A 25,273-nucleotide genomic window follows, 5' to 3' on the forward strand; every position below is an offset into this window, starting at 1 on the left:
TCTAGGAAGGATGTTAAACGTGGAAGGGTGCAGGAAAGACTTACAAGGATGTTGCTAGGATTGGAGAGTTTGAGCTACAGGGAGAGGGTTTCTTTCCCTGAAGCATCAGAGACTCAGGGGTTACCTTATTGAAGTTTCTAAAATCTTGAGGGGCATGGATGGGGTGAATAGTCAAGGCCTTTCTCCCAGGGTAGGGAAGTCCAAACTAGAGGGCATAACTTTCAGATCAGAGGGGAAAAATTTAAAAGGGGCTTGAGTAACTTTTTCACACAGAAGGTGATGTGTAGGCGGAACAAGCTGCCAGAGGCAGTGGTAGATGCAGGTACAATTACAACATTAAAAAAAACATTTTGGATTGGTGTGCGAATAGGAAAGGTTTAGAGGGATATGGACCAAATGCAGGCAAATGGGACTAGTTAAGTTTTGGGATACCTGGTTGGCGTGGACCAATTAGACTGCAGTGTCTGTTTCCGTACTGTTTTACTGTATGACTCCATGACACTCAATAAATGGAAGTTGTCAGATTTTAAAGTATTAATTGCCTCCACTGGCAATAACACCACAGCAGTGTATCCTGGCCTGCACTGCAATGAAACATCTATTCTTCTCCACTTCTCAAATTGCAGTCATTGTTTTTGTTAAAATAAATGAAATCAAAGCACCAGTTAAAAATCTAAGTATGACTTTAAAATTGAATTACTTGTGCATATTCTAACCTCTGCACTATCTGATATGGGACATTTACCCGTGTAGTATCTTTGTGAAATAGATTAGATTCCCTACAGTGTGGAAACAGGCCCTTCCGCCCAACTAGTCCACACTGACCCTCCGAAGAGTAACCCACCCAGACCCGTTCCCCCTAACTAATGCACCTAACTCTACGGGCAATTTAACATGACCAATTCACCTGACCTGCACATGAGAATGTGCAAACTCCACACAGTCACCCGAGGCTGGAATCGAACCTGGGACCCTGGTGCTGTGAGGCAGCAGTGCTAACCACTGAGCCAGCGTTCTGCCCCAGTAGATCATGAGATTTGAATGAATACCAACCTGTTACGTTTAGTTCTACAATTTGATCGAAAACATGTGAAGATTTGGCATTTCTAGGCTTTTTGTTCTGAGAAATAGCTTAGGTTTTCAAAGTCTAGACTTATTCTTGGGGTGACAAATAGGCTTTTTGAGTTTTGGAATGTCAGAAGGGCCAAATGGAGTGTACAGCTGGCAATATGTGCGATGTCATCAGCATACAAAGTGTCACCGACCCAACACGCCGACTGGAATTGGCTCCGGACCGGAATTGTCACTGACCTAACACGCCGACTGGAATTGGCTCCAGACCGGAATTGTCACCGACGCAACACGCTGACTGGAATTGGCTCCGGACGGGAATTGTTGGCAGCTCCATGAGCTTGTGCTTGGGACTTTGGACCTTACGTCGTGGCTGGTGTCACTATGGTACGTCCAAGAGGACTACAGCACGTGTAGGGAGGGGTGACATTGCACACAGAAAGAGAGGAAATGGGCGATCACCAGGCTGGTCAGTCGGACGTCCCCTGCCTCTAATGTGCCATGGAGTAGCTGCAGAACATCCTTCCAGAGGGGTGGGATCAGCCAGAGGTTGTGGTCTGCAATGGGACCAGCAATGTAGGTAGGGAGAGGGATGCGGTCCTAAAGGCAGACTGCGGAGAGTTAATAAGGAAATGAAAAAGCATGACCTTGAACAGTGATTTCAAGACCATTCTCGGAGCTGTGTACCAGGGAACATAGAACAACAGGATCATGTGAATGTGGCTGGAGAACTGCTGGAGGATGGAGAGCATCACATTTCTGAAGAATTGGGTCTATTGTGGGGCAGGTGGGACCTATACAAGATGGAGGACCAAGAAACTGAGCAGAGATAGGTACATGAAAAGGAAACTTCTGGCTAAAATAAATGTGGGCCCATCACAGGCAGAGTAAGAGAAATACATAAAAGGGAACAGAGAAATGGTAGAGATGCTGAATGATAACTTTGTGACTGTTTTCACTGAGAAAGGTAACAGAAATCTCCCAAGTGGAGATCCAAGTGGCTAGGACAGACAAGGAAAAGAAAGAGAAATACATAAAAGGGAACAGAGAAATGGTAGAGATGCTGAATGATAACTTTGTGACTGTTTTCACTGAGAAAGGTAACGGAAATCTCCCAGTGGAGATCCAAGTGGCTAGGACAGACAAGGAAAAGAAGGTGGAGACTGGTGTTAGTAAGAAGATTATACTGGAACAATTAATGGACTTGAAAGTCGATAAATCTCTAGGACCTGATAGTTTTAATCCGAGAGTATTGGGATTGGCGAGGTCGATAATCAGTGATAGATTCTGGAATGATTACTGTAGGTTGGAAGGTAGCAAATAACACCCCATTATTTAGAAAGGGAATGAGAGAGAAATAGGGAACAACAGACCTGTTAGCTTTACATCAGTGTCCTCACACCAACAAGAGGAGAAAAGCTCTCAGTTCCTGATAAAACAATATCACTGGCAAGACAAAGAGAAGAACTCATCAAACAGCAAAGGCAGACTTACAAAGAAGGATGAGAGAAATCAAGGACCAGTGTGGACTGAGACAGCTAAGGATCTGTAACTCCTGGCTGACGAGCACAACAATGTGAGGTTTTTTCACTGACACCGAGGAAATAGAAGGACCCAACACCTGTGGTCTCAAACTGATGAGGAGTAAAGATGATACTCTTTTCAGAGAGAGAGAAAACATCAGCCTCTGATGGAGTGAACTGCTAACCCACAATACAATCATTGATGAGGGTGAGTTTGAGGAATTCCCCAACTCCCACCCATGACGATCTTGGACTCCCAACTGGAGTGGCAGAAGTTGGAAACCTCCATTAGACACGAGTAATGGACAAGCTGCAGGAGTAGTTGGGATTCCAGTGGAAATTTTCAAACTTAGAAGAACAGAGTTCACTGTCATCTCCATCGACTGTTCATGAAAGTCTGGAACAAAGAAGAAATCCCTGCAGACCTCGAGAGTATTGCCATTACCACTGTATCTGCTTTCTTGAAGACAATGTGGACTGTGGCAACTACTGAGGAATCATCCTACTGTCCATTGTTGGGCAGATTATCACCCAAATCCCTACGAGGCACCTTTCAGTCTGAGGAAATCCTTCTTGAAAACCAGTGTGGCTTCCAAGCAAACTGTAGAACTGTGGACCTAGAGTTGCTGAGCAGTGAAAATCGAGACATAAGCCAGGAATGATACTTATCATTGTACATGACTTCATCGACCTGACAAAGGCGTTTTGACTCCGTGAAGTGCTATGGAAGCTCCTGTTGAAGGCTTGCTGCCAAAAGAATCTTCTAGCCTCACGTTACCACCTTGGCAGAGCCATACCAAGGAACCTCTGGAAGACGTGCATCTTTTATCAACCCTACCCCATGTCAAGATCCAGTCCATCCCACCGTTAAGATCAATGGAGAGATCCACCCAGCCATGGAACATTCTCCCCCCCCCCTTTGGGGAACCATCTCTCCTTAAAGGCTGAAATTGATGTCAAGATTTAACATCACATCCAATCAGTGAGCACCACCTTCAGATGTCTAAGGATGAGAGTCTTTGGCCGTAACGTCCGTGTAGTCACTAAGACCCTTGTGTATAAAGGCAGACATCCTTTCGACGACTCTGTATAGCTCTGAAAGTTGGACTATCTATTGACAGCACCTCACGACTCTGGAGAAATCCCATCAATGCTTTTGTGATGGATTCTGTGCATTGGTTAGGAGTCGGGTGAACTAATATCAAAGACCCTGGAGGAGCCAACAGCACCAGCATTGAGCCGATGAGCATCCGAAACTAACTCTGCTGGGCCGGTCATACCTGTGTTCCCGCTGCCAAAGCAAGTCATCTCCACCCAGCTCCAGGAAGACTTTGGGATGAGCAGAGGACAAATGAAGCAGTTTAAAGACTCCCTGAAGTCTTCAATATGTGGGAGACCCATGGTCAGAAGAAGCTGACTTGCAGGTGCCTCCTTTGTGAAGGGACGCAATTCTTTGAGAACTTGGCAAGAGGGAATCTGGAAAAGGAACCAGAGAAAGGAATGTGAACACCCTCAAGGCCAAGAACCAATTCCACCTCCAGGAAATGCCTGTTGTATGTATAGTTGGAGATTGGCCCTATTAGCCACACAAGGACCTCCAGAATCCATGACCAGTGACAAGAGATTTCCTCGGTTGGGAGTGGGGTCAATCATACTCATTAGTGATTAGATTAGATTAGATTACTTTACAGTGTGGAAACAGGCCCTTCGGCCCAACAAGTCCACACCGACCCGCCGAAGCGCAACCCACCCATACCCCTACATTTACCCCTTTAACGTAACACTACGGGCAATTTAGCATGGCCATTTCACCTGACCCTGCACATCTTTGTGACTGTGGGAGGAAACCGGAGCACCCGGAGGAAACCCACACAGACACGGGGAGAACGTGCAAACTCCACACAGAGAGTCGCCTGAGGTGGGAATTGAACCCGGGTCCCTGGCGCTGTGAGGCAGCAGTGCTAACCACTGTGCCACCGTGCCACCCAGTGAGTGATGGGCAACGCCATCAATAATAGGGAAAACGCTAGAATCCATTATAAAGGATGGGACAAGTTACTGAACACTAATTGCAGAAAGCTATTCGGAAGGCTAATGGAATGTTAGTCGTGAAAGAGGCTTTGAGTTCAGGGCTGGTGAGGTCTGGCTCCAATTGTAAAGAGGCTTGGTTAGACTGTGCCTGGAGTGCAGTATACAGGTTTACTCTCCTTATCTCAGCAAAGATAATATTGTCGCAGAGGGAATGCAGCAAAGGTTCACCAGCCGTGCTCCCAGGATGGCAGCACTGTCTTGTGAAGAAAACTTGAACAAACTGGGCCTGAATTCTCTGGAGTTTTGAACGAAGATTGAAACAAATTGCAAATTTGTACATAATTACAAATCGTTCTGAGATGAGGATTTTTTTGTTTTTACACAGGGTTGTGAACCTTTTTAGATTCTTTGCACAGAGGACTGTGGAAACGCCACCTTTTTTGAGTCTGTTTGAGGTAGAGGTCGATGGATTTCTGATGAACAGTAGTATCCAAGGTTTTAAGGACAGGGATCTAAACGACAATGAAGTGTTTGATCAGTCACGATCATATTGAATGATGGGCTGAGTGGCCTGCTATTATTCCTGTGTTTGTATCTGCTTAGAGACATACTGTTAATCCTGTCTTTTTTTTTAATCCTCCCAGGCTAAAGGGGTTTATGAGAAGGTTGGTGAAGCTACAGAAACTGCCCTCACCTGTTTAGTTGAAAAGATGAACGTTTTCAACACTGACCTCCACGGTCTCACCAAAGTGGAAAGAGCCACTTATTGTAACACTGTGAGTATTCATTACAGTAAACTCTGTGATTTGTTTCACAGTTTTGTAACGTAGACAAACAATTCGGTTGCCTTTATATTTTCAGTTATGAGGTGCTGAGAGGTGTAGCTAATGGATTCAGAATATTTCTCACTCTTCATTGTGATGTGCGTGTCATTGGCAATTCCAGTTTTTGCCCTACATACCCTAATACCGCATGACTTACTTAACCATTACAGAGAGCAGTCAACTGCATTGCTGTTGGTCTGGAGTCATAAATAAACCAGACTAGGTAAGAATAGAGGATTTCCTTCTCTCTCGGATATTAATGATCAAGATGGGTTTTTATGATGGTCAGTAATGATTTCATGGTCAACGTCCCAGAGACTAGCTTTGAATTCCAGGTTTCTGAAATGAGTTTGAATTTGATCAGCTACAGTGGTGGGATTTGAACAATAGTCCAGCCTTCTGGATTACTACTCCAATAATATTACTGCTGTTCCACTGTCTCTCCATCTTCTACTAAATCTCAGGAGGGTGGCTAATAGCCACTAATTATAAAAGGGCAAGTGATCAGTAGACCAGTGGAGTGGATTTTCATAGCCACCAGCTCATTTGTAGCTTCAGCAGACAGAGCTGAAAAAACCCCAGGCTAATAGCAGACTCCTGGGAGAGCCCCTTTACACCCCCTCCTGACTTGGCCCACTTCCATTGTGCCATTCCTTTCCATAGGGAGGCCCAAAGGGCTTCACAACCAGCAAAATACTTGGCAAATGCTTCCACTCATCTATCTTTCTGGACAAACAAAATCCACGTGTGCACGGCAAGATCTAATAAATACCAATGAGGGAGACAACCCAAACAATCTTGTTTTGGTGATGCTGGGTTTTTAAAAAAATATTTTTATTGAAAACAATTTTCTTTACAAAATTATAAAATTACAGGAATATGAAAATATAACCTCAAAAACACCAACAATAAACCAATTACATACTACTGTACAAAAGAACTCACAACGACACTCAGTACACATCAACAAATAAATAAATAATGCCACTCCGCATAACACAACCTCACCTCTCAACCTTAGAGATCATCGATCATTAAACCCGCGCTTGCTTGAGATTTTTCCCCTCAGGTCATTAGGCTTATTAAACCAAACCACCAAGGCTAGGCAAAAGCCCTAATTAAAATGGCGGACAGATCTACTTCCAAATAATTCAAAAAGGGCTGTTGCATTTTATAAAAAATGTCTGTTTCCTGGTCCACCACGTTTGTAAGAAAGTCCAAAGGAATGTGTTCCATAATTAACTCATGCCACCCTGACAGCGCTGGGGGTTCTCAGATACTCGGCACATAAGAATATTCTTCCTCACACAAGTGAGGATGCTAAAACGCTTTTTCCCATGTACATCTAAGGGAGATAAATTCAACAAACCCAGGAGCAAAGAGAAACCGGCTCCACCTTGACTTTGGTCCCCAAGATCCCCTTTATTACTCCTGCCACAGCGCTCCAGTGTGTAGGCAGCCTGTCACTGGACCGTAAATAACGCGTGAGGGTATCTGGATTTATTTTACATTTGGGGCACATTGAAGACACACCCTGCTTAAATTTCACAAGACGATCTGGGGCCAGATGACCCTAATGAAGAGTCTTTAATGCATAGTGTGAGTCCTATTACATATTGAAGTTTTCCTCGCATTCTCAAAAATGTCTTCCTGAGTTTCCGGAGAGATCTCCACCCCCGACTCTCTCTCCCAGACCTTCTGTAATTGCTCGATGTCACCCGAGGAACGCCAGTCATCTCCCCCCAACAAATGATAGAGAGTACTCACTGAAAGAGTGCTCTTAGCCTGAAGCTTAGCCTTTTCTGTATTAGATCTATAATCCTCAGAGAGAAGCATAGTCTCTTTTCAGATAAAATCCCTGACCTGAAAAAAACAGGTGAGGTCCCTGCACGATACTCCATACGTACGAGTAATTTGATCAAATTGTATTAACATTTCCTCTTCAAACAGGTCACCCAAACAAGAGACTCCCCTACCCTCCCAGGACTTAAACCCAGGATCCAGTGTCCCTGGCCAGAAACCTGGTAGACCAACTATGGGAGTATGGAAAGATGTTTTAGACATATTACCCTCCATCTGTCTCATTGCCCTCCGTGCCTTGACAGTGTTAGTAACTATTAGATTGCCGCAATGTTCCACAGCTATCCTCATTTTATCCAGAAATAACAGGTGAAGAAGAGCACACTTTGCCTGGGAGGCCTCAACGTCCAACCATATCGACGCCGAGTCCCCACAGGCCCAGTCACACTCAAAAGATGGAAGGGAGCTCAATTGATATCTTCTGACATCCAGGAGATCCCACTCTTCCCAACCCCTGGGGCATTTGCAATTTCATAAGCTTGATAAGGGGCCGCTTATAATGGCAAATATAATGGTTGTATTACCAATTAACAATTATCTTTTTCCAAAAAAACAAAGATGAGGGGATGGAAAAAAATTACTACTCTGGGTTGGGGTGCAGAGCTCACCAAAGCTGATCTATTCCGACCGCCGCCATCTTGAATCCTCTGGTGATGCTGGTTGACGGGAGGATTGTTAGCCAAGCCTTTGTGACTGCCATCACCTCTTCAAACATGAGACCGTTTATACACATCTTGTTTAACACCACAGCCAAAAGACAGTGCAGTCCACCAGTAATACTGCAGACATTGCTGTCCTAGATTTTGGATGGTGCTCCGGTCTCTGGGTAATTCTTGGACCCATGACCTTCCAAGTGAGAGGCTAGTGTGCTACCGCTAAACTAGAGAAAAGTGAGGACTGCAGATGCTGGAGATCAGGGTCGAGAGTGTGGTGCTGGAAAAGCACGGCAGCTCGGGCAGCATCTGAGGAGCAGGAGAATTGACGTTTCAGGACTAAGCTCTTCATTAGGATGAAGGGCTTATGCCCAAAACATCGACTTTCCTGCTCCTCAGATGCTGCCTGCCCTGCTGTGCTTTTCCAGCACCACACTCTCGACCCTGATCTCCAGCATCTGCAGTCCTCACTTTCCCCTAGTTGATTGTTTCCTGTCACGGGCCAACAGACAGGAAACAGAGTTGGGATAAGGGATTATTTTCAGGTTGGCAAATTATAACCGCTAAGATTCCACAGGGATCAGTGCTGGGACACCAACTGTTCCCAATATAAACTAATGACCAGGAGGAAAGAATGTACTGTCACCAGATTAACAGACAACATGAAAGTGGGAGGAAAGGCAAGTTGTGGAGGGAGGTACAAACAGTTCATAGAGATGGTTTGGAGACGCCGGTGTTGGACTGGGGTGGACAAAGTTAAAAATCACACAACACCAGGTTATAGTCCAATAGGTTTAATTGGAAGCACTAGCTTTCGGAGCGCCGCTCCTTAATGTAGCCCTAACCCTACCACCTGATGGAGCGTCGCTCCGAAAGCTAGTGTACTTCCAATTAAACCTGTTGGACTATAAACCTGGTGTTGTGTGATTTTTACGTTCACAGAGAGCTACCGATAAGTAAAGTGGTCAAAAAGTTGGCAAACTGAGTATGATGTAGAGAAAATGTAAGGTTGTTCAGTATGGAAGGAGAACAAGAGAATGAAGTCTTAATTAAATGGAGAAAAGCTGCAGGAAGCTGCAACTCGAAGGGCCTTTGGTGGGGACTTGTGAACGAAACACAGAAAGCGAGTACACAAGGGCAGCAGCTGATCAGAGGGTTAATGGAATGTTGGCAGTTATATCAAGGCAGTTGGAATATAAGAGTAGGCGATGGCCTGGTGGTATTATCCAAACCCATGACCACTACCATTTGGAATGGCGAAGGCAGCAGATTCATGACCTTTAAGTTCCCTGCTTTGGAAATATCTTTGTTCCTTCAGAGTCACTGGGTCACAATCCTGGAACCCTGTCGTTAGCAGCACTGTGATGTTGGTTTCGAGAGCGAGGATTTGTTATGACAGTTAGCCAATATAGGCAGTTGACGATTGGTAAGGAATTTTCAGCAAATGTATTGAGGAGGAGGAGTTGAAATACAATGCAGTGTTCAATGAGACAAAGGAAAGACCTGTGACAGATGAGAACACTTTGCTGATTCCAAAGTCTTTCTGAGCAATGGAGGATCCAGGGCACCCAGCTTTTGAGTCTTTGTACCTGATTTCTTGCCCTCTTTGGTGGTAAACGTCTCTGCCCTTCCCTTGGGCTGATGTAGGGGACTCCTAGTTTTCTCCCCAGATGGACAGTGGCTCAGTCCCCCAGACAACCTGCCCTTGGATATTCTTATGGCCTCTCCTTTGTTTTCTTATACAGAGACCTGTTTGTATTTGTTAGAAAGCTAGTTCCTGTTGTAATACTGAGGCTACACAGAAAACATGAAATACTAAAACAATTCCGTTCTCAAGCAAACCCAAATTTCCAACAGTGGGTCTACCTGCGACCCAAGGTCTGCAGCTCCCCACCACGTTCTCACCAGCAACTCGGGGATCCCATGAATGAAATAAATAAACCCCATTCTTTTCAGTATTCACTGTGGAAATATCCAAACAAAGGCAAGCCTTTGAAATGCCTATGAAACCAACAATGTCCTGCAAGAAGCTTTGACAATCTATTATGAAGAAACTGCTCAGCTTACAATGGTCTTTTTAAAAAAAAAAGTGTCAATCGATGGCAGCCATTTGTGTTATCAATGACAATATGCTATTTTACACCTCACTTTTTTATAAATGTATAGACAACAGGGGAACAAGTAGCAGGCTCTGCAGGGGGAAGGAGAGTGAGGGACAATGAAGGGGAAGGGCAGGGGGGAACTGCTAAGGGAGGAGGAGGAGAACTGAGCTGAGGGAGGCTGCGGATGGGGAAAGAAGATGGAGTCTGTGAAATGGGAGACGGGGTGGTGGACTGCGAAGGGAAGGGGGTCTGCAAAGTGGGAGCGCTAGGGGCAAAAAAGGCGGAAGAGAGAATGGCGTCTGCAAAAGGGGGAAGAGAAGCTTTAGAGGGAAAAATGTGATTCTAAGTCTTCCAGCGGAGAAATACTCAGCTAACTGAAATCATAAAATCACTGAAGTACTTAATTCCTTGAAAATGGAGTATCTTGCTTAAAGCTGCAGACGTTCAGTAGCAATGATAAGTTGGAGAAAAACCTACTGGCCCCCATTATAATGAGCTCTGTCAACTGGATATTCAGTTTTATTTTGTAAGGATTTGTCTTTATGTCTTATCACACCTCGATACAAATCTCTCGAGGTGAAATGACTGTATTTAGGATATGGACTTTTGTGTATAGAAGTGTGCAACAGTTATTTTAAAAATACTTTTGCGAACGTGTGCCTGTTGTTCTGTGGTAACTGAAAGACCTGTTTCTAGGAAATTAATGCTTTCCTTGTGTGTGTAAGTTTAATGAATTGATAATTGGGGTTATTGATGAATTCTTCAAATTCTGCTTCTGGGAGAACCTAAATACCCGCTATATCAAATCAAATATTGTTACTGTGTGACCAGATCTCCTCATTATTAGCTAGTAAGAATTCAAGAAAATCTCAAATGAAGTCCTCAAAAATATTAGTTTCACCTCTGCTTGAATATTTAGTTGACTCTTGTTGCTCCTAGCTGACTGATTATACAACGTTCCTTGGTTGATTCCACCCGTGGTTAAATCTTGACATGCTTGTTCTTTTCTGTAGACCATCAAACAACTCATGAGGAAGGAAGTGACCCTTGAGTTCTCCCGTGATCGCAAATCCATGTCTGTTTATTGCTCTCCGACCAAGACCGTGGGGGATTCAGGAAGCAAAATGTTTGTGAAGGTAAGAAGCCACCAGAACCTGATAGAGAAGTCATCTGACCTCCATGGTTTAGTTTGAGCATCTGTTGCTGAAAATGTGAGGACGACAGCACATCAGGTCAAATCACAGGAAGGGAAGGAAAACTATAACAGTTCAAAGGTACTTTGACAGCAGCAATGATGGAGCCACACTCCCAAAGACAACATTTGTACCCGTTAGGGAGAACCCATTCTGTGCAATCTCCAGTCTATTCCTGACCAATGGACTGGTGTTTGCACCATTCAGCTGCTTGGTGTGCTATTAATCTTTCTTACCTTACAATTATAACGCAAGAACAATATTGAGGGCCTGAGTAGTTTTTCAGTTGTTTTACGCATGAGCTGCAGACTGGATATGGTCACTATGTTTCAGTAAGGCATATATTGGGTGTTTGTTTTTAAAACTGTGACCTTATGAATTGTTGCTGCAATTGGAGAGGGGGTGGTGCCAGTGCATAGACGAGTGATCAAGAAGTACAGGCTAATGATCTGGGGGCATCCTGTCTTGGCAGCTGGTGCAGTTTGAATTTAATTAATAATCCTGGAAGGTAAAGCTACTCTCAATCCTGATCATGTCCACCATTCAGCAGTAATGCCCAGCAATTTCACTAATGTCCTTTAGGGAAGGGAATCTGCTATCCTTACCCAGTCTGGCCTAAATGTGGCTCCAGACCCACAGCAATGTGGTTCAGCCTGAATGGCTTTGTTTAGCCACTCTCAGGTCGAGGGCGAAATATTGGCCTTGCTGACAATGTCTGTCTTAAAAACTGAAAAAGGATCAGGATCCGGAGTTGGAATCTGGGAAAGCTGCAGTTTTCACCATTCGTTTTGAAGCCAGGAGAATCTAACTGGGAACACAGTATAACCAGTATTTACATAGAGTGCACAATGTGCGGGCATGTTCCCCTGACAGCGCGTGGGCACGTTCACATGTGCAGCAGGTTTTATTAAGCAATAACACAGTATTGAAATTTTATAAAGTGGTGCCCCTGGTATTATTTGTCTGTTCTGTTTGTGGTCTCTCCCACAGCAACCCTTATGATGAGGTGCACCTTGGCGGATGCTCCGATAGATCGTGTATGTTGGTGTGCAGCCTGGGGTTGCTGTCAGATGTCTGTGGGTCTGTACTGGGATCTCCTCTCAGCCACACACTGGCAGGAGCTCAGACCAGGAGCAGCATCTCATTTTTACAACAGGGATTGCACATTAGTCGAGGTTTTAAGGCCTCACTTTGGCAAAGACTAAATCTGCCTTCCACTGACTCACTTGGGGAATAAATGCTGACCCAGCTAGCAACACCACATCCACAAGTGAATGACAATTTGTTTTTTTAATTTTGGGAGCTCGTGTTTCTGAACTGAAAGATGTTTGATGTCTTTCTGCAGTGATGCAGTTTCTGTTTAAAGGCCTCTTGTCCCACTTGCAAAAAAACAGCCTAAATTCAAGAGCTGTTTGATGTGTCCTGTGAATGTCAGTGTGACTCCAGCTGAGGGAGGCTGGGATCAGACGTGAGCCCATGGCTGCAGGACACTGGGAACGGGCAAAGAAACTGGAGGTCCTGCCCTGAGCTGACAGTGAAGGATTCAATACTCAGGCATAACATAGCACCTGTAGCTTTCCTGCCTGATAACTAGCTTGCAAAGGGCAGAATCACCTCGCATTGACCACTTTCCAGCAAGAGTAGATCAAACCTTAGCTTCCTTCACCTCAGTGGTTCACCATGTTTTTTACAAGCAATAATGCCACGTGTGAACACAGGAGGATTCCACAAACTGTGTTGCGGCGAATGAGTTACTTGAGTGCTGGCAATTCAGATTGAGGGATGAGCATTGGCAGGGGACCTGAGAGAGTTTCCCTGCTGTTCTTTGAAGCAGCACCACAGAATGGTTTACATCTACCTGAGCAGGCGGAAGGAAGCTCATCGGAAAGACAGCCTGACACCTCCAAAGAATGCAACTCTCTCTCTATAGTCTGCAGTGAGACCTGGACCAACATTGACAACTTGAATTTATAGGGCAGCTGTGATATAATACAATGTCTCTGGACACTGTTATGGAGTGACCCCTAACAATGAGCCATATGGAAACCCAACACCTTGGTCAGAGAGATATACACCTGCTTAAGGAATATTAGGAGGAAGCAGTGTTGGAAGGCCTGAGTGCTTTAGGGAGAGAATCCCAGAGGTTGGGGTTTGGATAATTGTAGCCAAGACCACCCACAAAGGATTAATTAAAATCAGTAATGCTTAGAGTCCAGAATTAGCAGAGTGCAGAGGTAGAACATTACAGCGCAGCACAGGCCCTTCGGTCCTCCATGTTGTGCCGTGCCGACCTGTGGAACCAATCTGACACCTATCTATCCTACACTGTTCCATTTTTATCCAATTGTTTATCACCTGGGCATGGGGGCAGTGATGTGAGGTTGTAGGAGATTACAGAAATTGTGAAGGGTAGAAGCCTGGAGCTGTTTGAAAACTTTGGCATCTGGTTAACACTTTGATTTTAACGTAAATTGACGATCCCTACAATCCTGCCAAGATTTCTGTGTTACTCTAACTGTGGCCTTGAGTGTCCCTAATTTTAATCATTCCAACATCGATGGCCATGCTGTCAGTTGTCTGAGGTCTAACTAAGCTCCTCCCTAAATCTCTCCACCTCTCTGTAAAACTTGCCTTTGACTGAGCCCTGAGTCATCCGACCTCCTGGCTCCTTATGTCGCTCAGTGTTGCTGTTTTGTGTCATTCCTTCAGGAATTTTATAACATTAAGGGCACTATGTGAATCAATGTTGTTATTATGAAATGAGTGAACAGGATTTGATGTGATTTAGGACACCAGCAACAAAGGTTTGAATAACCTTTTGATTAATCAAGTGTAAAACGTGTGACCAATATCTTGCAGGAAACATTCTGGAATCCATAGAATTCTGGAGGATGACCAAAAACACATCTATTAGCTCAATAATCACGTCGTTCAGAACGTTGGAGCATAGGTCATCATAGTTTAAAAGCACAGCGTTACAAATGCTGGAAATCTTAAATGAAAACAGAGTGCTACAGAAACTCATCAGGTCTAGGACCATCTGTGGAGAGAACACTGGAATTCCTAGTATCGAAGCAGGCCATTCAGCCCATTGAGTCCACACTGACCCTCCAATGAGCATCTGACCCAGACTCTCCCCTCTACCCTGTTCCTCTAACCCTGCATTTCCCATGGTTAGTCCACCTAACCTGCATGACCTTGGACACGATGGGCAATTTAGCATGGGCAATCCACCTGAGCTGCACATCTTTAGATAGAAACAATTAATGTTTTGAGTCCAGTATTTTGTTTTCTGTTTTTATTTTAGTTTGTCTGCTATTTCCTTACCCCATCCCCCTTCCCCTCCCTCCTATTATGGCTTCTTCTGTCTGTGCCTGTAATAGACTCATGTTTAGTATTGCTAACACTTTTTTTACATATTATATAGAAGTTTTCTTGCTGCGTAACTTTCATATTTTATTTTCCTTCTTTACAAGTTTTTTGGTGCTCCTTTTGCTAATTTCTAAAGTGCTGTCTCTTTCTTTTACTACAGCACGACCATCCCTCTGCCAATTATTTCCCTTAGTCCCTGCGAACCTGTCACTGTCAAACTTTGAATCTACTGCCCATTTGAGCATCCATAGCTCTAGCTAAAGAATTCTGAAGATATTTTCTTTGAAGTTCAGGAATTATGGTCAGGTTTTAAGTTCTCTTTTACACTCGAAGTACAGTAGCCAGCATGTTATTCTTGCAGAGCCATTGAAATCTGTAGTTTGTTGATGTAACAGGAAGAGGGGAGGACAGTGACTGAGTGGTTAGCACGGCTGCCTCACAGTGCAAGGGACCCCAGTGTGATTCCAGCCTCGGGCCCCTGTCTTGTGTGGAGTTTGCACATTCTCCCCTTGTCTGCGTGGGTTTCCTCTGCGTCCTCTGGTTTCAGTTCACAGTCCAAACATGTGCAGGTTAGGCGGATTGGCCATGCTAAATTGCCTCATAGTGTTCAGGGATGTGTGCGTAAGGTGGTTTAGCCATGGAGGATGTGGGATTATGGGGATAGGGGCAACAGGCTGGGTCTGGGTGGGGGAGGGAAGCAGACCTGATGGGCCAAGTGGCCTCTCCACAGTGTAGGAATCCTATGATTCTGTGATTATTTTTTTTTTTTTGCACCTTGCAGGTAACTAAACCTTTTACTTGAGGGTAAGCCGAATGCTACTGATCTCACGAAAGCTCTTGTTTTAATTTCAGGGAGCTCCAGAGGGGATCATTGAACGTTGCAACTACATTCGTTGTGGTACATTGAAGGTGGCCCTGAACCCTCGATTGAAGGAAAAGATCATGAGTGTAATCAAGGAATGGGGAACAGGACGGGACACCCTCCGCTGCCTCGCACTGGCAACCCGAGACCACCCACCCCGGAAGGAGGACATGGACTTGGAGGACCCGACGAAATTCGTCAAGTACGAGGTGAGAGGTACTTAAATCTATCGCAAACGTTGGCCATGGAGGAAGGGGAACGGGCAGTGAGGGATTGAGAATCGAGATACCATATTCTGTTCTTATGCTGGGTCTTCAATGAGAGCATCACGAGAGCCCACTGCACGCACTTTTCCAACGGTGTTCAAGTAGCTGAGCCCCAGCACCGCGCTGAGGATATCGGGCAGGATGATGGGCTCGAGTCTCTGGAGTGGCACTTGAAGTGGCAACTCTCTGACTCTGAGGTGGGAACGCTGCTACTGTACTAACTTTGACACCCTGAAGATGAAGGGGCATGAGTGTTGCTGGGAACTGGACGGAGATGTGGTGGTAAAGCTTCTCGATTTGCACTCACCCGGCCAGAATCGCAAGAATGCCAAATCAAGATGGGAACAAGAACTTATCTTGTCGGAGGAAGAAGTCAAAATCGAGCAGTTTGAATTGTTGTGACCTTTGGGTAGTCTTGCAACTGCACTGATGAGTGCCAGACTAAAAGCACTGTTCGATTATCTCTTTTCCTAGTAATACCCATGTTCTAAACTGCCAACTGACTGTGATGGGAGTTAAATGATTCCTGAGACAAAATAAGATTTCCATTGCAGATTACTTTTAAATGAATCTCTTTGGCACAAGAAGAAGATATCCTATGTTGTTTGCTTCAGTTAAGTATTCTAACCTGGTGGGTATCCATGCTGAGAGTCAGAATTTACTAATTTGCATTTGGCTGGAAAACTCTCCTGTTAAGTATATAATAACAGAGTCAATTCAATGCCCAACCCAAAACATTAAACCACTTCCCATTCACTCATCCCACTGTGTGCAATTCCTGATCCAAGTGCAACATTTAAATGTAAAGCACTTTTCCATGCATAAAATGTTCCATAATTTATCTGATTCTTAATATTTGTCTCACTAAATTTAGCCCATTGATTTACAGATGCAGAAAACAAAATTATGTGGCAACAAATCACCTGGAGTGAGGCAAATCCAGGGCCAAACTCCAGCCTATCTTAACAGAAAGAAGGGCGCTGTGATTCTGAGGGCACTGAATCGTAGAATCCCTACAATGTGGAAGCAGGCCATTCGGCCCATTAAGTCCACACTGCCCCTCCAAAGAGCATCTCGCCCAGACTCACCCCTACTACCCTATCCCTGTAAACCTGCATTTTCCATGGCTAATCCATCTAACCTGCGCATCCTAGGCACTAAGGGTCAACTTAGCATGGCAAATCGACCTAATCTTTGGACTGAGAGGAAACCGGAGCACCCGGAGGAAACCCACGCAGACACGGGAACAATGTGCAAATTCTACACAGTCACCCAAGGCTGGAACTGAACCTGGGACCCTGGCACTGTGAGGCAGCAGCGCTAACCACTGAGCCACTATGCTGCACGTCATTCTATTACTGTGGCGCGTCTCCATCCAGCCAAGAACTGTGCACACGCTGGGGCTCAGTGGGTGCCACTGTCAGCTCCCAGTCAGAAATATTTTGGGGGTTTGTGAGAGATCTGAGCACCAAGTGTGGGCTAACGTTTCCGTGCACTGGTGCGGGTGCCATCTTTCAGATGTGATGTGAAAGCAGGCCTCCACCTGCTTTCTCAGGCCCACTCACAGATAAAGTGCAGGCGAGATCCTTCAGAGTTACCCAGTATTTAACTCTCAGCTTAAAAAAAAAAATCCTTTATCTGGTCACTTATCTCATTGCTGAGGCTGGCAGCTTCCTGAGTGCAATTGGCTGCTACACTACAACCGTGTCCACACTTATAGCTGGCTGTAAAGCACTTTGCGATGTCCTGTTTTGCAAGGTATCAGTGCATGTTCGTCTTATTTCTGACTGACAAAACGATGGCAACAACTTGATGCCGTTTCCCGGTCTGTCTGGCTGGCAGTTGTTAACGTGGTGAGTGTTCTTTGAGCAGTGATGTTCTGATAATGCTGCCGGGTGTTATTTTCGTGCTCTGTGTTGCACTCGCTGAGCAGCCTTCCTGCAGAGTGACGGACGTTACAAGGAGCAGAAACATCACCAGGGGGTTTGTCTCCACCACACCCCCCCCCAGTGAATGTTCAGCCTCATGGTGTCCTGTCTGGTGTGTGTCCACCTAAGTAGTTGCCAGCGAAAGTGGTTAACATCCAGGTACAGTCATTAACTGGAATAATGAGAGAGTATTTTCAGTAAACCTTAAACAAGTAATCATTGTCTGCTCCAGTTGAACTTCACTTCATGCCCATGGCACTCAGATTCTCTGATTTTTCGGTGAAATTCAAACCCTGCCAATCCCATTGTAGTCTGTCGAAATCCCATCAATTGGAATTCTCCTGATTTTTTTGGGTTTGGTTAAAGGAGGATGTCGTATTGGCTGTGATAGCACTGTATGGCAATGCCTCATGATGATCCCGTTTTCTTTCCCTTGATCTCTGCTGACCAATAACAGCCTGCTTCCAAATCCGGCCATCCTGCATTAAAAAGAAATGCCTAGCTTGCCTAAGGATTGCACTGGAGCCGGTGGTAGTTCCCATCATCCAACTGGGAGGGAGTGAGGACTGCAGATGTTGGAGATCAGAGTTGAGAGTGTGGTGCTGGAAAAGCACAGCAGGACAGGCAGCATCCGAGGAGCAGGGGAATTGACGCCTTTGGCATAAGCCCTTGATCAGGATCCTGATGAAGGGTGTATGCCCTGAAACGTCGATTCTCCTGCTCCTCTGATGCTGCCCGACCTGCAGTGCTTTTCCAGCACCAGTCTCAACCCATCTTCCAGCAGTCAGGTTGAAGGATGGGTGTTTCTGGTCTGTCTGTCCAATGTGCCGGTGAGGTGTACGGTAGGGAAGCAGGATATTGACAAACATAGAAACATAAGAATTCAGAGTAGGCTGCTTGGCCTCCTAACCCCGATCTGCTATTCAGTAACCTACCACGGGAAACTTTCTCTATTTGCTTATCAACAATCCACATTTCCCACTTTAAAATGATTCATAGTCTCTGTTTCCGCCTCCCTTTTGAGGATGCGAGTTGTGAGATAAGATTCTCCTCATCTCAGTCTTCAATGGATGACCCATGATTTTTCAGCAGTGACCCTTATTTCAAGACACTCCCATAAGAGGAAACATTCTTTCCATAGCCACCTGTCAAGCCCCCTCAGGGTCTTATTGGTTTCAATCATGTTGGCGTGGTGCCTCACTGGCTCAGTGGTTAGCACTGCTGCTTCACAGTGTCAGGGATCTGGGTTCAATTCCAGCCTCGGGTGACTGTCTGTTTGAAGCTAGCACGTTCTCCCCGTGTCAAAGTGGGCTTCCTCTGGGTGCTCCCGGTTTCCTTCCACAGTGCAAAGATGTGCAGGTTAGGTGGATTGGCCATGCTAGATTGCCTCCAGGACTGTGCAGGCTAGATGGGTATGCCATGGGAAATACAGGGGAGGGGAGTGGGTCTAAGGTAGGATGCTGTTTGGAAGGTCAATGCAGACACAATGGGCTGAATGGCCTGCTTCCACACTATTCTATGACAAGTCACCTCTTACTCTTTGAAACTCCAGTGAATACAAGTCTGGCCTGTGCAACCTTCCCTCAAGGTAACCCATCCACTATAGGTCTTTAGGCCCTGAACTCCTTCCAACTCATTTACATCCTAAATAAGGAGATGACCAATACTGTCCATACAAATGAATAGCAAGCTGGATATAACACCAGCGCTTCACTGGAGGCTCACTGATGATGTATGGTGACGAAATATCTGAAGACAAGCCTTCCAGGTCTGCAAACAAACTTGCATGCCGAACCTCAACTTGAGCTACAAATCTTCTCAAATCTCGCTAACGTACTATACTCCAGATCTGGGTCTTGCCAATACCCTATATAACTGAAGTATCATGCCCCTATTTTAGTATTGATTTCCCCTTGCAATACACAGTAATTGTTTAGCTTTCCTGGTTACTTGCTGCACCTGTATACTAATCCGTTGCAATTCCTGCACGAGGACCCCTAGGTTCCTCTGAATATTGGAACACTGCAATCCTTCATATTTTAGCTAATATGCTTCTTTCTCATTCTCTGCAGTGTTTTCAGATTCAAATCCTCTGGACACCACATCCGTAATGAATGAAATAACTTGCACAGTATGAGTGTGTCCTGGAGCTGTTAACAACCCGATAATTACATCTGAACTCCTGTCTCTCTCACTGGCAGGCATTCTGTACCCAGCAAGGTTCCATATGGGCAGATGCTGGCGTTCGAATTAATATTGATCAGGACATCAGGGAAAACATTTCTGTTTCACTTCAAAGGGGACATTTTATATCCACCTGAGAGAGCACAACAGACCTTGGTTTAACAGCTTATCGAAAATATAAGCTTCTCTGACACCTCCAAATTGCACTGGAGAGCCAGTTAGATTTTGTGCTCAAGTTTTCAGTAATGTAGATAAATTGTTATTCATGCCCTGTGAGAAACACGTCAACCGTGAAAGTTTGAATTAATGCCTGTTTCTGTTGTGTTGTGCTGCTCTCTGATCTCCCCACTGTTGAGACACTAATTTCTTTCCTCTCTCCCTTCAGACTGACCTTACGTTTGTTGGCTGCGTAGGGATGCTGGACCCACCAAGAAAGGAAGTTGTCAATTCCATAAAGATGTGTGAGAAGGCAGGCATCCGTGTCATCATGATCACCGGTGACAACAAAGGCACTGCCGTCGCCATTTGCCGGCGGATTGGAATCTTCCAGGAGGACGAGGACGTGACTGAGAGAGCCTACACTGGCCGGGAGTTTGACGATTTGACTCCGGAAGAGCAGCGAGAGGCCTGCCGCTCCACATGCTGCTTTGCTCGGGTTGAACCTGCACACAAGTCCAAAATCATTGAGTACCTTCAGTCCTTCGACGAGATCACAGCTATGGTGAGTCTGGAGTTCCATTGCCACTTCCCCCAACAACTGGTTTCCCTCCTCACATTGATAACCTACCTCTTTATTGGTCACTTCTCCTAAAGCAACCTTATGTGCCCCAATGTCTGATTATGCTCCTAATTTGCTTCAAGATTATTGACAAAGTAAAAGGCACCATAGAACTGGCAAGTTACGATTGTTCTATTCCTGAAGCTAAGACTCAACAACTTATTAAACAAAAGGTGTCAGTTAGTGGAGAGGGTAGATACTTTGATGAGCCGATATGTTTGGCTATGCCATTGATTGAGAATATATTTGCCCCCTCGCCTCGTCGCGGAGCACTGAGGAGCCCCAAAAATATCTTCTGACCCCAATTTCTGATTCAAAGGTTTTTGCCAAAGGTTATCCCTTCTTTTTTCCCCTCTGTAAAACTATCACCGTTTCAGCTGGAAATCCAATGGATACACAGGTCTTTCTGAGACCGAGAGAGAGAGTGGGCCATGTTGTGAGATTAGAGTTCCTGCAACTATTAGTATGGCTTGTTTTCTGACATGTGCAATATGGTCAGTTCCGGTAATTTAAGCCCCTCCTATTCCAAATCAATAATTTACAAAGTGTCCTTAATGCAGTAAATGTGTTACGTCCCTCTGTAGGAACTCCCAAACATTAGATAGACACCAAGTGAAAGAGGGAGGTGAGATGTGAGGAGAGGATCCAAACATTTGATCAAGCTTTTGGATAAAAACCCTTCTCTGTTTTGAGGAGGACTGAGGGCTGCAAAGGTGGGGAAATATAGAGAAGGAAAGCTTGGGCTAAGCACATGCCCCAGGAAAAGTGTGGTAGGACTAAGGGCTTAGGGAAGTGTAGGTTGTGGCCCAAGAGGCTCAAATGTTGAGTGCAAAGGGATGTTAGAAGCTGCAAACACAAATCTTCAACTTGCTGTATAGGAAAGAGTCAGCATGGGTACACAAAAGGGAAATCACACTTGACAAATTTGCTGGAAGTTTTTATGAGGGTGTAACCAGCAGAGTTAAGGGACGGTCAGTGGATGTGGTTTAATTTGGATTTTCAGAAGGCTTTCAATAGGGCTGAATATCCGAGATTAGCATTTAAAATTAAAGCACGTGAGCTTGGGGTAGTTACTTTGTTTACAGAAGTGGTTGGCAAACAGGAAACTAGTCGGGTCCTGAAAGGATCAGTGCTAGGACCCCAGATATTCCCAATATATTCACTTGTTTGTGGGATCTGGGTGTCCTTGGCTGAATCAGCATTTATTGCCCATCCCTAGTTGCCCTTGGGAAGGTGCTGGTGAGCTGCCTGCTGGTGCTGTAGGTAGACCCATATGCTGTTAGGAAAGAGTTCCCTTGAAGTTTAACCTGGTTATAGTGAAGAAACGGTAATATATTTCCAAGTCAGGATGGTGAGTGGTTTTGAGGAGAACTTACAGGAGGTGGTGCTCACATGTATCCACTGCCTTTGTCCTTGGAGTTGTCCTTGGAAGGTGCTGGCTAAGGAGTCTCAGTGAATTTCTGCACTGCATCTTGTAGATAGTACACACTGCTGCTACTGAGTGTCGGTGAGGGAGGGAGGGGATGGTACACACTGCTGCTACTGAGTGTCGGTGAGGGAGGGAGGGGATGGTACACACTGCTGCTACTGAGCGTCGGTGAGGGAGGGAGGGGATGGTACACACTGCTGGAGAAGTGAAACCGTCGGTGGGGGAGGGTGGGGATGGTACACACTGCTGTTACTGAGCGTCGGTGGGGGAGGGTGGGGATGGTACACACTGCTGTTACTGAGCGTCGGTGGGGGGGAGGGTGGGGATGGTACACACTGCTGTTACTGAGCGTCGGTGGGGGAGGGAGGGGATGGTACACACTGCTGCTACTGAGCGTCGGTAGTGAAGTGACTGAATGGCACTGCATCCACGAGAAGTGAAACAGGCTGCTTTGTCCTGGATGGTGTCAAACTTGTGTATTATTGGAGCTGCAGCCATCCAGGCAAGTAGGGAGTATTCCATCACCCTCCCGACCTGTGCCTTGCAGAAGGCAAGGATATGATTTGGGGAGTCAGGAGGTGAGTTGTTCGACACAGTATTCCTAGCCTCTGACCTGCTTTTGTAGCCATTGTTTATGTGGAGAGTCCTCTTCAGTTTCTGGACAATGGTAACCCCAGGATGATAGTTAGGGATTTTAATAGTGGTAAAGCCATTGAATGTTCAGGGCCAGTGGTTAGATTATCTCTTACAGGAAATGGTCATTTCCTGACATTTCTATGGCGTGAATGCTACTTAATTATATTAATGAATTAGATGAGGAAACTAAATACCTCAAAGTTTGCAAACAACACAAAACAGTCAGGGAGGGTGAGCTGTAAGGAGGGTGTGGAAATGCTTCAGTATAATTTGGGCAAGTTGATGAGTGAGTGGGTAAATGCAAAGCAGATACAGTGTAATGGGGATAACTGAGGTTTTAAACCTTGGGAGCCAAAGCAGGAAGGCAGGTTATTATCTGAATGTGATAGTTTGAGGAAAAAGGAGGTGTAAGAGACCTGGCTGTCCTGCTACACAGGTCACTGAAGGTCAGCATGCAGGTGCAGCAGGCAATGAAGAAGGCAAATGGTAAGTTGGCCTTCATAGTGCAGGAGCAGAGATGTTTTGTTGCAGGGCCTTGGTGAGACCATACCTGGAGCATTGTGTGCGGTTTTGCCTCCTTATCTGTGGAGGGAGTGCAGCAGAGGCTTATCACATTGATTCCTGGGATGGCACGTTTGATATGTGAACAGACTGGATCAGTTATCACTATAAGCACTGGAGTTAGAACAGTCGGGGGGTGGCTGCACATAGAAACCTATAACGTTCTAACAGGACAGACTAAATGCAGGAAGGATATTCGACGTTAGCACAAACTGACTCTCAGTCAGTGAAGCATGGCAATTGTTGATAATTAAAACATACCAGCCAGGAATTATCCCATGTACAGCGGTGAGATGGATTAACAGATGATCTGTTTTGATCATAATGTGAAGGTGCAAGTTGGCCAGGATATAGATACAGCTTGCCAACTTTTCGCAATATCATCTTGAGATTGTTGGTGTTCACTTGAACAGGCAGGCTTGGTTTGGCCCAGTTCCTCCGACTGCCCCCATATCAGCCTGGATTACCAATTTGAATTCTTTAGTTGGTTGTAACAATTTAGAGGCAAGAATGCCACTAGATAACTGAGCTGACTTTTAATTTGTGGAATGTTGACCACTTTTATTCACTTCTCTGAGAAGGTTAGATGATAACAAATAGTTGTCTTCTGGGAGTCATAGAGACTGAGAGAGAAATGTAGATTATGTTCTAATAACTTGTCTTTCATTAGACTGGCGATGGTGTTAATGATGCTCCTGCTCTAAAGAAGGCAGAAATTGGGATTGCGATGGGCTCAGGCACTGCCGTAGCTAAGACAGCTGCGGAAATGGTGCTGTCCGATGACAATTTTTCCACCATAGTCTCCGCAGTTGAGGAAGGCCGAGCCATCTACAACAACATGAAGCAGTTTATCCGCTACCTCATCTCCTCCAACGTGGGTGAAGTTGTCTGGTAAGAAGCTTTTTGCATCACGCCTGCTCTCGATGGGCACCTATCTGCGACTCTTCAGCTGCTACTGATGCACCACCGCACCTTGGCATGCTTACAGTCCTCCCTCCTGCAGGCGGTGCTGGCTGTGAGCCCCTTCTCTGCAATTCCAACAATGTAAAGGGAAATGTTTGTAAAGATCCTGCCAGTTAGAGAGAGGGGTAGCAGACGATAGCAGTTTAGCAGTGAGATGGCCCAGATTCCAACGATAAATCCTCTAGACACATTCTTCAGACCAAAGTGAATGTCTATGCGTTAGGCCCCTTGAATATGTTAATGACTGAGTGCAAGTTGTCTTTTTTTTTCCCCAATTTGAGCTTCCAGTGGGAGGTTGATGTTTAAATATCTGTTCACTCAATGCCAAATCTGGAAAGTGAAACAATGTATTTGTACAATATAAGAGCTAGGGGCTAACATAATAGCAAGGATAAGGAATTGGTAAGCTCCTGGGAAGGAGACCGTGGGGATAAATGGGTCGTTTCGGGTTGGCATTGCTGTAACTAATGGAGTGCACTGCAACCATTGCAGGGGCCTCAATCACTTACAATTTATGTCAGTGTGTAGGTTGGCCACGCTAAATTGCCCATTTTGTTCAGGGATGTGTAGGCTAGGGACATTAGTCAGGGGTAATGTAGAGTAATAGGGGAGGGGAATGGGTCTGGGTGGGATACTTGTCAGAGGGTCAGTGTGGACCTGTTGGGCTAAATGGCCTGTTTCCACACTGTAGGGATTCTATGAACTGACTTGGATAAAGTATGAACTTGTTGACAGAAGAAGTAGAGAGATCAGAGGGACGTGGAGCTTCGTTGAGCATATTCAAATCCGAGACTGATAAATCTCCAGATATTAACGCTGCCAAATGAATGGGGATAGTGCGGGAAAATGGCATTGAGTTGGAGGATCAGCCATGATCCTGTTAAATGGCTGGGCAAGCTGAAAGGACTGAATGACCTATTCCTGTTCCCCGTGTTGCTATCAGGGAGTAGGTTAGGTGAATGGGTAAATATTTGGCAGGTGGAGTTTAATGAGGGAAACTGAACTTGTCCATTTTGGCAGCAGGAGTATAAAAGCAG

At 45.3% G+C, this 25,273-nt stretch overlaps 1 protein-coding gene across 1 annotated transcript in view; it reads left to right on the top strand.

Moving 5' to 3' along the window:
- The window catches only part of atp2a3 (ATPase sarcoplasmic/endoplasmic reticulum Ca2+ transporting 3), a 145,192-nt gene that overhangs the window by 108,703 nt on the left and 11,216 nt on the right, over positions 1-25,273 (top strand). Inside the window, exons 10-14 of the mRNA XM_043718819.1 lie at positions 5,270-5,401; positions 11,078-11,200; positions 15,482-15,700; positions 20,255-20,590; positions 23,944-24,164. Of these exons, the coding sequence (XP_043574754.1) occupies positions 5,270-5,401; positions 11,078-11,200; positions 15,482-15,700; positions 20,255-20,590; positions 23,944-24,164 (1,031 nt within the window). The remainder of the gene's footprint in view (positions 1-5,269; positions 5,402-11,077; positions 11,201-15,481; positions 15,701-20,254; positions 20,591-23,943; positions 24,165-25,273) is intronic.

This window comes from Chiloscyllium plagiosum, chromosome 28 (genome assembly GCF_004010195.1).
Source record: "Chiloscyllium plagiosum isolate BGI_BamShark_2017 chromosome 28, ASM401019v2, whole genome shotgun sequence".
Taxonomy (NCBI): domain Eukaryota; kingdom Metazoa; phylum Chordata; class Chondrichthyes; order Orectolobiformes; family Hemiscylliidae; genus Chiloscyllium; species Chiloscyllium plagiosum.